The 12,683-nt window shown below is 37.8% G+C and overlaps 1 protein-coding gene across 5 annotated transcripts in view; it reads left to right on the forward strand.

Annotated features, from left to right (window-relative positions):
• tei (irregular chiasm C-roughest protein teiresias) overlaps nucleotides 1-12,683 on the forward strand; it is a 311,660-nt gene that overhangs the window by 236,821 nt on the left and 62,156 nt on the right. For 4 of the 5 annotated variants that reach the window (XM_089249065.1, XM_089249070.1, XM_089249066.1 and 1 more), the window contains one exon: nucleotides 3,238-3,733. In XM_089249065.1, the coding sequence (XP_089105191.1) occupies nucleotides 3,685-3,733 (49 nt within the window). In that variant the 5' untranslated portion in view covers nucleotides 3,238-3,684. Of the gene's footprint in view, nucleotides 1-3,237; nucleotides 3,734-12,683 lie in introns of those variants that run through there. The other variant, XM_089249068.1, reaches the window with a different exon arrangement.

The raw sequence follows: 12,683 nt of genomic DNA on the forward strand, positions 1-12,683 counted from the left end.
GTTTACAGTACATTGTATCGGAAAGATGTCTTCATACTAGCTAATAGGTTATTTTTTTCAATTCATTTTATATGTTTTCAGAGCACGCGTTCTTTCAGCTCAAGACTGAGCATGTAACTGAAGTCTGGGCATTCTGAGAGATTCTTTTACATCTGCATGTTTCAAATACAGAAATGAGGTGACCAAATCACATGGAAAATGGACCAAATCCCTTTGTGGTCACCAAATGGTTTGTGGCAACAAAAGTTCTAGTAGACCTGTAAAGCCTGGTGTTGGTTGCGTACATTAGTGTAAAATAAAAAAAGTGATGCAGTACCTCTCTTATTTTTCTGTAGATTCACATTTTTCTAATTTTGAAGCTGTTCATTTCAGCCTTCAGGCAGTTTTCGTCTTTTTGACGACGTTTCTTAATGTTTTTTAAGAACTCATCTTTGAATTTCGGGCAGATCTTAGAACGAATCAAACGATTTTCCACAGAAATCGACGAGAAATCACGTTTCGGCTAACGAACGTGATTCCGGAACGAATCGTCTTCGTTAACCGAGGTATCACTGCACCACACATAACGTGTAAAAATACGGCGGAATCATTTTTGTAGTTTTTCAGTAAAACATCATGAAAAGAAAAATCAAATAATGCCGGAAATTATTTATTTCTCTTTCAGTCATTATTTTTGTGGATGAAAAAAAAATCGTATCGGCGCACATTAAAGTTTCTTTCAGAGATCTTTTGAGGAATTTTGTTTACAGTACATTATATTGGGAAAAACTCGTGTTCTTTCTGTATCTCCATACTTTTCCTTCTACCGTCTCATGTGGCCTCTCTCTTCCAGAACCTTCTGTCACCTATTGCTGTTTCTTCCCCCTCAATTTCTACTTCCAAAAAAAAAAAAGAAGGGAGAAACTATTTTGCATATGAAGAATTTTTAAAGGCAAAAAAAGAGAGGAGGGAGGTGAAAAAAGAAATATCTAGAAAACGGGAGGGAGACTATATGTTTGTATGTATGTATATATAAAAAAGAGGCTTTTCTAGCATTAGTCATTTCGCAGCCGAATCACTTATCGATTTCAGAATTTCATCAATTTCTCCCCAGCGAAAATACATTGGCCCTTTTCCGACCTCCTCCCATTCATTTCATATTAGAATCATGGGGTGAGGAGACTAAAAAAAAAATGGTGCCAAAACGCCTCTTCTTACTCAAAATATGTTCCTGCCTTATTGGTCTTTCCTCTAATGCAAATTTTTCTGTGTGGTGAGTGTTAAAAATGTCAGTAGGAAAAATACGGTAGAATTCGGTTTATATGAATTTTATAATTCAAATTTCTCGTGACTTTCCATTAGATTTTCCTATTTAGTCTAGTTTTTAAACTACTACTTATTCCATTAGATTTTTTGAAACGGGTTTTCGCCCAACATTCGTTTTGGATTGGACTCAATCCTTGTGAATGATAGAGTAATGGAAATAAATCAGGTAGAGACCCGCTCTTTCTGTAATGAAAGTATATCAGAAACTTGGCAGCATGTGATCGTGAGGTGTAAAGTTTACAGTTATTACAGAAAAAATACTTTCGAGCCCCTATAATATAAACCAATCCTTCGCATATTTTATAAAAAATGCTGATAATCTAATATACGAAATATTCTGGTTTCTTTCTGGCATTTCATTGTTTCGGGACTCGTTTGCATTTGTAGCCCCTTTTATACAGTTCTATTATTATATTTACTTTTTGTACAGTGTTGTGCACCTTTAGAATTTGTAATTGTACCCCTCTCTGTAAAATTTTGAATCGGCGAGTAAATTTTGCCGTATAACATGCATATAACTGTCTCTACCCATACGTCATACTTGTCTTCAAGTGCAGTATATTGTCAACTTATATTTAATTGTATTATTATTAATTGTACCTTATTTTGTTGTCACCTTTGCAATTGGTTTTATGGCCGGGGAAATGAATTTGAATTTAAATTATTAGATTTTTTGCGAATGTCTTAGATGTTTTAAAGTTGAAGAAAATGAAAGAAGTAATAAATATATATACTAATTATATGTAACTGTACTATTAAATGGGCATATGATATTAAAAGGGCTATATTAATATTACATTGCTATGGAAAAACAAGGATGAGACGGAAGGGATAGAAAAGGCACCGTTTTACTTTACTTCTGGCGTCTTATCCTATCCTTCCGTTCCATCCTTGTTTTTCCTATGCCCATTTAATAAATTAGTAAGTAGGGCTGGTTCAATTAATCGATTAATCGAGTCGGTTAATCGATAAATTGTTAATCGCAGTTAAAGATTTTAGTTGAGTTAATCAAATCGATCAATTCGATTAAAATTGTTATTAAAAGTTTGTGAATTGGCTCGTTGTTTTGAAAAAACCGATTAAATGTTTTATAAATCATGTTTTATGCAGAACATTTTGGATAAGTGGATAAGTGACCATATTTAAAAATATTTGAATCAATATTTGATCAAATTAGATTCAACTGAAACTGATGATTTCAGTTTAAAATCGACTTTAATGGAAGTTTTAAAAGATTACTGTGAAATTCATTGTCTCCATTGTGAACATTCGTTTTTGGTACTCTTGAAAGCATCGGTTCACCTCCTCATAAGCACCGTTCGGAAAAAGTTTCTAAAAAAGCAGGCAACAGTGTAATCGAAAGTAGTTTCGAAATTAGTGAATAATAACTAAAAATAACCGATTTAAAAAAAACGATACTATCCAAATGAAAAAATTACAGGTTATATCAATTATGTTCAGCATATTAAATTTCTTGAAGCGGATAGCCTCAATTTCTTAACCTATTCCTACATTTGTTTACATCTACCGAATAGGCGAGTGAAATGAATGAAATACATATTATTTATAGTATCTATTAACATTATATGGTCAAAAAAAATATGCGATTAAAATCCGATTACTCGGTCAATTAATCGATTAAAATTTAATCAGTTAAAATTTTTAATCCATTCTCAGGCCTAGTATATAGTCATGATTACCAAAATACTCATAGAGTTCCAAAGATGAAAGAAGATGCGGGGAGACCCAGTGCTTCGAATCACACAACACGATAACGGTAACGGTGGAAATCGATTTTGTACCAGTAATACCATTTCTCCTGAAGATGCGAACCAGCCCAAATAGCAAATTTTTGTATAACTATTCACTTTTTCAATTGATTGATTTCATCTATGATAATTACATTAATTATTCTTCTTTCTGTAATTCTAGGAGTGTATTCTGAGGAAAGATTTCAACAATGTCTTGAAGTGTGTCCGATACTAGGAAAAAATCGACCGAAATTTGGACTGGATAATATCTTCTGCTTATAAATGTAGTGCAACTCACATGACCTGTTACATACCACGAATGGGATATGTTGATCCCATAATGAAATCGTCATTCAACGTTCGACCAAGTGTCATCTTGAATTAAATGCTCATCAATCAAAGAATAATCTTGTTTTGAGTCTTCCGTGGCTGTGGTGTTTAGTGCGTGTGTGTGTAAATACTATATGCCGGAGCATCTTTATTAGAAGAGTCCTCTCGCAGGACGATGGTGATGACAATGATGGGAACCATCCCAACAGCTGGCAATAGCAGCCCTAGAGGGAACGGCTGAACGTTTTTCCCTCTGGCGTTCGGCTTGATTATTTTATAATATCCGAGGCAAAAGACGATGTCAAAAGGTTATTTATATCTCTTATCGCGGCTGCTAGCGGTACTGGGTAAGTATACCTTCTCAAAAAGAAGCTCCCATTAATTTCTGTTGTACAGTAAAACCTGTGTAAGTTGGACACCTACGGTTCCATCAAAGTCTGTCCGAGTTAAAAAGGTGTTCAAGGTATAGAGTTACAGTATTATGGGCAGGCTGTGCTGTAGGAGATTATGGTTGATTCCATTCAAAGCCGTCTAATGTAGAAAGGTGCCCAGTATGCGTATTTACAGTCCCTACATTCTTAGTAACACAAGTGGCATTAGTACGCCGGTGATTGGTTACTGCGAGCAAGAAAGCAAGCAAGACGTCGGGGAAGGGGGGGGGGGGGGGGGCTTTGGGAGAAACTGAATTTCGAAGTTCATTAACGAAAAATGAAATCTTTGCTTTTAGTGAATCAATAAATGATAATTATTTAGTGAATCAATAAATAAATGATAATTATTTAGTGAATCAATAAATAAATGATAATTATTTAGTGAATTAATAAATGATAACAAAGATGAAAGGGGAAAAAACTCCCGGACGGGCTTTTGAGGGAATCGAACACACAACCTTCGGCACGTGTCTCGTGTTCTAACCATTACCCCAACTGTGGACGTCGGATTCAAGCACAAATAAGCATATATACATCGTTAAACGTCACCAGCAAAGATTTCACTACGAGTGACGTAATGGCAAATCACTCATTTCGGCCAATCACAATGCGCTAAATTTCTATCATGTAACTAGGAATGTAGGGATTGTTGACAAGCGTCCAGAATACGCAGGTGTCCAAAGCGACAGATTTTACTGTATATGAATTTTAACTGAAGAATATGGTAAAAATTTCCACAGAAAGTTGGCAGGAAAAGAGCATAGTACTGTGTGTACACACACCGGATTATTTTTTATGGTCTGAATCATAATCAACTTGAAAAATCTGAATCATACTGACTAGAGTACAGATTGTCCCATAAATTCGTAAATAGTTTAGAAAAATTGAAGGAATTGTGGAAAATTCGAATGTGGTTTGCGAAAAAGTTACCCTCACGAAGAGGGGACAAATCCTAGGTGCTAAGTTGCCATGGAGACTGAAAAATTTGTATTGGAGCCTAAAATTTTTTTGTGTAGTTACTAAATTGCAGGCTGAGAGCAGCACAAAATGCTTGGAATTTACAGTAGTATATCTGCCAACCCTGAAAATTTTCTCTTTTTCTTCGGGTAAAAAAATTTTTGGCGCGTAATTTTTTTTCCGTCGCTTAGTTGTTTTTTTTTGCGATTTGTCCAGCCCTGCCGCAAACATGTAATTATCCACATATATATTTTATTTCGTGATAATTTCCATAAAGTTTTAGGATAATTAATTAGGATACAAAATTATCTAGATTCTCAATGCTTAAGTTGGGAATTTTTCTATCTTTAAATAACAATGTGTCATCTTAAGCTTCTACGGGCATAACGGCATCGCCCTCCCCCCGAGGACGACGGAAAGTACTGAGGGTGATAATAGTTACGGATAAAATATAGGATTCTATGACATAGGTTTCCAACTGGGGTTCCGCATTATCAAACGTTACGGTACCCTTAAGAATCCCGAAACCCGGAGCTTTCAGAGAAGAAAACCTTCTTGTTACTGATACTCGCAAAGATGTCCTTTATTTCGAATTTCAAGGCACTGTGTAAAAAAATCAGACCACTCTTGGATAACCAAAAAAACTCAAGAAACAGTAACATTACATTTTCTTCATATCGAATTTTCTTACCAGAAGTTCGTAAATGTCATTTTCTGTTTCATGTATACATACAGGGTTATTCAAAAGTCGCAATAATTACAATTTTGTTCAACAGATGACACTATTGTGCAATGTCAAAAAGTAAATAGTATGCATTTCATAAGCAAATGAGTTCACATTGCATATATAAGGATATTGCTCATATATTTTTTTCAGATTTCTGCTGTGAGAAATGTTTCTGTTGAAAAGTTGGATGCATATTGTAGTTCTCGGTCTAAGTAGCCCTCGTATGCCAAAAAATGACTGTGGTGTGACAAAAATGATCAAACCTAATGCAAACGACAACTGTTCAAATTTTGAAACAAACTTGACAAGTTGAACGATATTATTGTTCATAAAATATTTATTAATATTATGCTACATTGACTTTTCGTATGTGTCACATTAATCAGAAACCGATAGCTAATTTCAAGCGCTGAGTGGTCATAGCAGCCTCCCTTAGCGCTTCACGCTACTAATACGTGCTAAAAGGAATTGAAAAGTGTGTATTGGTTAGCGCACTAGCCCGGTATGCATGGGGACCCGCGTTTGATTCCCGGAGGAGACAAATCACTTTTCTTTCCAAATATCAGTTTCGGCATAACATCCAGAAAATTAAATTTCTCATATTTTAGGCCGAAAAAATAGCATCTCTTCACAGGCTATCACTTTACGTACTTTCTCTTAAAAACCATACCGTCGAATCTCGAATAATCATAAGACCCTCTTATACATCCGAAACCCCCGGGTAAGGTCCATGCTTTAAAAAAACACCGACAGACCTCGATTACCACTCTGTGAAATATTGAAAATCACTATTTTCACAGAGGAAGGGTTGAAAAACATTTTAGAATAGTTCATTCGACACACTACAAATGACAGAACACGGCCAAACCTGTAAATTTCTTAAAACAGGGAACGTCCAATTAAAAAAAAAACCTGTTTTTTTGCTATAAAATTCAAATTTTGTTATTTTCCGGTTCATCAGGACGATTTAAATTTTTTTTTTTACCCACTAGAACTGAGTATTCTTTGCAGAATTTACGTGTACTTTACGGGACATCTCCTGGGCCATCTAGACACATGAATCCCAGCCGGGCACAGCACCGGGACCCCCTCCCACATCCTGCAGTAGGGTCTCTTAGGCTGAGATCTTTTGCGGGTTCCCAGGTCATACTGTTTACGGGCTCCTCTATTATGAATTTATAGTGTGAAAAACAAAAAATGATGAGTATCATCTCAGGTTCCCGGGAATGGAACCCTATCCGCTTCACCTCCATGTGGGCACCTCAATTACATAGGAGCTTCCTCGATAAAATCTGGCACAATGATTTATAGCAATAAATATGTATACCAACCTCTTAACGATCACGGATGAAATATTTCATCTAAACACCATTCCAGATGTCTGTGTTTTCTTTCCCCATCATCGCGAAGCTTTATTTTAGCCCTATGACCGAAGTTGGTTTTTTTCCTTTTATATATATATATATATATATATATATATATATATCTTATAAACTGAAGAGCCAAAAAAACTGGTACAGGCATGCGTATGCAAATAAAGAGATATGGAACCAATCACAGTACGGCGCTGCGGTCGGCAACGCCTATATAACACAACAAGTGTCTGGCATAGTTGGTAGATCGGTTACTGCTGCTACAATGGCAGGTTATCGAGATTTAAGTGAGTTTGAATAATTATTACTCTCTTATCTACTATACTGCTTTTACTTTTCTAGTATTTTTCCCCCTTTTCTTCTGTTTTTCTTTCCACTTCTTTCTCTAACGAGTGGTTAGTTTAGGACATGGTTGCCAGATTTATCGCCCTTCGTCAAATAGGAATCACTCAAATTTGTTACCAAAAGTCTGTTCTTGAAGTGGTTAAGAGGTGGTGACCTGAGCCTTTTTTCCATTTTACCCTGGGGCTATGATGTTGTTGAGACGGCGGTAATCGCACTTTTTTTGGATAAATATTTAAAATTTGTTAAGTGTTCAGTAGAACAGCCTCATTATCTTCAAGAGTTCCGCGAGAAGCTTTCTGTTGAAAACCCGTTTCATGGAGTTGCTTAGGAAGGGGAGCGATAGGAAAAAAGAAAATTTCTCAGCTTGGGGCAATGAACCCAAAAAGTTTCGAAACTATTATCAAATTCCTTGTCAGAAAAGCCCATACCTATTTATAAAAACTACTTCCAGTTGGGGAAGATAGATGGCGCTAAGATTACGTGTGGTGATGGAAAAATATCTCCACGCGAATCTCGATGAAAAGTGGATGGTGCGCTAGCCTTTCAGTGGAAGGCACGGAAGGAAAATCGCTTGGAAACTGCTGTAAATTTTACGTACCTTCTGATTAGCCTCAGTGCAGATGAAAATGAGTCTGATGCGACACGAAGATGATTAGATTGATTTTACTGAGATTGATCCTTGAGTAGGGGGTCATTCAAGTATTACGTCAACATCGAGGGGGGAGGGGGGTTTCGGATTTGCTGACTTTAGATGACAAGGGGGGGGAGGGGGGTTTGAAGGTTGCTTACGTCAACATCCACCCCTTTTTGAAGATATGAAATATTCTAAGCTGCTGACGAAATTTTGCTGACAGGGGGGGGGGTGTCAGTGTTTTGCTAACTTTTGCTGCCAAGGGGGGGGGTCAAAAATGGCTGAAAATCTGCTTACGTAATACTTGAATGGCCCCTAAATGACTGAATAATCGGCATTTCTCCAAACAACATTTATTACCCTTTGTTAGACTCTATTAATTATAACGTAATTCAATGATACACTAGAGCAGCGGTTCTCAACCTGGAGCCATATAGTAATTCTCTTGTGGTCCTGTAATATTCTGAGGGGACACGGGTGAAAATCAGATGAAGGGGGAGCCGGAAAAAAGTGGTGAAGTGAGGGGGTACGGAAAGTTGTGAAGAATTAGAGCTTTCAAGTGAAATATGGTTGAAGAAAAAATGTGCGTGTGTTGCTATTTTCAGAATCCAGCAAAGTTGTCCATAGAACCGAGGGCCATCTTAACCCCCGGACCTACATGGGCATAGAGCCGAGGTCTTAGGGGTCCTACACGATGAGATCTGATACCATGATTTTTAAATGGAAATAGGCTATGCAAATAAGTAAACTGTTACTTCCAGCTAAGTGTGGGGGGCCCCCAGAACATCACTTTCCCGGACATCCATGATGATGAGATGGTCATGCCCTCACACGAAGGATGATTCAATACATTCGTGTGTCAAACTTGCCGAAAGGGATGTTCTTGTTCTGATGATGAATACGGGCAGTGCTCGCGACTAGAAAAAGGTTGAAGACCTCTGCTTTAGCCACTGCTGCAGTGAAAGATGCTCGTCCACCACCATGAAGGTTGCTGTCAGCTCTGCAGGTTAGATCTTGGGGAAGAATAGAAAGAAAAAGTTATTTTCCCCCTAACGAGCCTGAGGCGATCGCTGATAGATGGCGTTTTCATTTCCAACCGAACTTGTTCGGTAGTAAATTGCTGTCTGTCTGTCATATCTGTACGGCGATGTGACCGAAGGTGGTGTGTATGTGGTAAAATAATAGTAACAGGAAAATTAAAAAATGAGCTGTCAATCGTGCACCCTGCATTTTATAGGACTCTGATTAGCATATTTAGGTTACGGAAATCTCCCCTGTTTCATCCCAGACATTTTGCCTGCCCTACAGCCACTAACTTTGTCACTAATACAGTGACACTTGGTCACATATGGTTATGCACTCGGTCACTCACTCACTGATCATTCCCATGGTCATTCACTCAACCATACAGTCGCTCATTCTCATTTATTCATGCAATCACTCACCTACTCTATTGGCTACTCATACGGTCACTCATTTGATCATTCGTATGGTTATTCACTCACTAACTCATGTGGTATGGATAAACATGTGATCGGGTGAGTGATCAAATAAGTGACTGTATGAGTGACCATATGAGAGGGTTCTTGACCGTATGAGTGAGTGACTGTATGAGAAACCAAGTGGATGTGGTCACTCATACGGTTCGTTAACTTTATCACGAAAACGGTCACAAACTTTGTCGCTCACACAGTCTCTCACTTGGTCACAAACTTTGTCGCTCACACAGTCTCTCACTTGGTCACAAACTTTGTCGCTCACACAGTCTCTCACTTGGTCACAAACTTTGTCGCTCACACAGTCTCTCACTTGGTCACAAACTTTGTCGCTCACACAGTCTCTCACTTGGTCACAAACTTTGTCGCTCACACAGTCTCTCACTTGGTCACAAACTTTGTCGCTCACACAGTCTCTCACTTGGTCACAAACTTTGTCGCTCACACAGTCTCTCACTTGGTCACAAACTTTGTCGCTCACACAGTCTCTCACTTGGTCACTCATATGGTTATGCACATGGTCACTCACTTGATCATTTCTATGGTCTTTCACTCCTACAGTCACTCATACTCATTTACTCATGCAATCACTCACTTTGCTACTCATGCGGTCACTCATTTGATCACTCGTATGGTCATTCACTCACTAACTCATGTGGTCACTCACTCACTAACTCATGTGGTCACTCACTCACTAACTCATGTGGTCACTCACTCACTCACCTATTCAGTCACTCACACTTACTCAAACGGTCACTCACTCACTCACTCACCTATTCAGTCACTCACACTTACTCAAACGGTCACTCACTCACTCATACAGTCAATCGCACACACACTTGGCCACTCATATTCAATCCTACACTCACTTGGTCACCCATACATCCACTCCCTCACCCATACGATCGCTCACGCAGTCAGTCACTCCTACAGTCAGGTCAGGCGAATGAACATTTCTTCCGAGGGCGAAACGTCGGGAGAAGAAATGTCAGAAGCGAAATTTCCGGCTCCCGGTTCGACTATATTTACAAATTTATGGAAACTCCGTATTATGATATAAAAATGCAATAATTAATTCAACAATTTACATGAATTACGTACCGAAAAAACATTAAGAAATTATCCAATTTTTTTCCTGTTTTTTCTCCGTGAAAGATACTGTATTTATACTACAAAAAAAAAAAAAAAACATTCAGTTAATCTTCATCCACAAGCAAATGAGGATTATATTCAAATAATTTTTTTTCCGCTAATTATCTCCGCTAATTGGACGATGCAGCGATCTCGACAGTATGAAACGCTTCAGATGCATCTCAAAGAACAAAAATTCACTTCAAACATGAAAAGAAGCTCTTTTTTTTTTTTTAATTTTAATACCTTTTAGGTACTCGATACTTAAACAAAATGCTTTTTTTTTTTTAAACTTTAAAATTTCATCAATGAGAACTTCCGAATTTTTTTAAAAAATTAGTTTTAATAGCAATGACGCATTATAATTGCGCTAAAATTTCCTTGAACGTAAACTCTACTAATTATACGTTTTTTTTTAAAAAAAGCACAAAAACAAAAATCCAGCATCTGCTGTGGAATTCCGTCTCTTATTAGTTTTAGACTTGAAAAGAATTCAAACGTAGATATTTCCAGTTTATTGCCTCACAGACAAGGGCAAAAAAAATGCTTTTGTCGGTATTTTTTTTTACCTTTTTCTTTCCAAACACATCTTTTCCACGTGTTGTTGAAGATTGCAATTATTTAGTTTCGTCATTTAAACCTTGTCTGTTTTTATTTTTTCTATGTTCTTGATACTCCTTGTTTTGTCATTAGCGTTTGTTGAATGGTTTTTTTTCTATTTGCTTTGAATACGTTGTAAATTCTTTAGTTTGTTCGTAGGGAGGAAACAAAAAGCGTTGTGTTCCAGCTTGGTGGCGTTCTAAAGCGTTAAAACTAATTAACGAATTAAGTTTAAAACAACTTTTAAGACAAATAATCAAACCAATATCTAAGAAAATTACGCGTTCCAGTATTTCTGGGTACCGTTGTCAAAGATGAAAATGCAAATACAAAGGTCACAACAGACAAAATGCCCAACGAAGTGGCTGAAAAAAAAGATGGCCATACAAAATATGGATGTCGAATATGTGTATCAAAACGTATATCAAAAATACAGCAACCCAATAAGAGAAGTAAAAAATCAATAATTATGGTTAAAATTCAATGATGCGTATTTTAGTGACAAACATCTACGATGAAACGTCTGTTGCAATGTCTATGTTTAGTCATATTCAGTTGTCTTCCTCATCATCTGATTAGTCTCTCGATATCTGGCTACATAATTCAACACTCCGTAATGGTATCTACCATTTGATACGAATGCGGTATAAGTACCCAAAATCTAATCAGGTTTCGAAGCCTGTGTGACTTTAATCTACACTGGTCACCATCCACACCACCCATGAAGGTGAAACTGACAGGGCTCTAACATGGAGGGCCCGGGACATTTTTTTTCACACTGTCTATGGACAAAAAAAGAAAGAAAAATCTGGCCTATATATAGGAGCCCTTGAAAAATCTTGTATGAGATCAATCAAAGAACCTAGCCTAGGGGCCCTAGTGTAGGCCACTAAACCCCACATGCACCTCGTACATGAGTGGGTCATGTTTTTTATATACTACGCCGGTGCTTCTTCATCATCTATAGCGAGGTTGGTTGCACAAATTTCTCAGTCCGCGGGGCTTATAATCGCTGTACCTATCGTACTGCGAGCATTGATACAATTCTTCAGCAACACTTTTCGCAAGCGGGATGGGATCCCCCTTGGAGGAGTGCATTTTTCCTTTGGGCCGTATATTGTAGGAGCACACAAACCGAGAGAAAGCACCGACCCCACGTATGTGCCATCAAGGAAGTGCAGCAGTCAGGTGAGCGAATACGACTTGCGGCCAAGACCGAGAGGAGCCATTGACGCCACATATCCGCCCTCGCGAGAGTGAAGCAGTCAGGTGAGGATGTACATTGTACAGCTTGCGGCCTAGACAACGGTAATCTGCAATAAATGATCGGTCATCACGCAGTGACAACTAGACGTGACCATAGATAAGAACCTATGACTACTGAAGACCCGATGACTACAATCGAACTGATATGTGGAAGCTGGACAATATAACAACATGGATTACTGGGATTAGCTGATCCAACGTAATCCAAAATCTTATATCCCACGATTATTGACAATCATTCGATTAATTGACGATTAACTAGATTGTGTTGTGGGGTATGGATGACAATACGCCATCATCTTACAATTCTGTTTATAATTTTCATTGCCCATTGGCATTG

This window comes from Pholcus phalangioides, unplaced genomic scaffold, assembly GCF_987345545.1.
Source record: "Pholcus phalangioides strain wild (caught in Gottingen) unplaced genomic scaffold, Ppha-v1.0 ptg000021l_1, whole genome shotgun sequence".
Lineage (NCBI taxonomy): Eukaryota > Metazoa > Arthropoda > Arachnida > Araneae > Pholcidae > Pholcus > Pholcus phalangioides.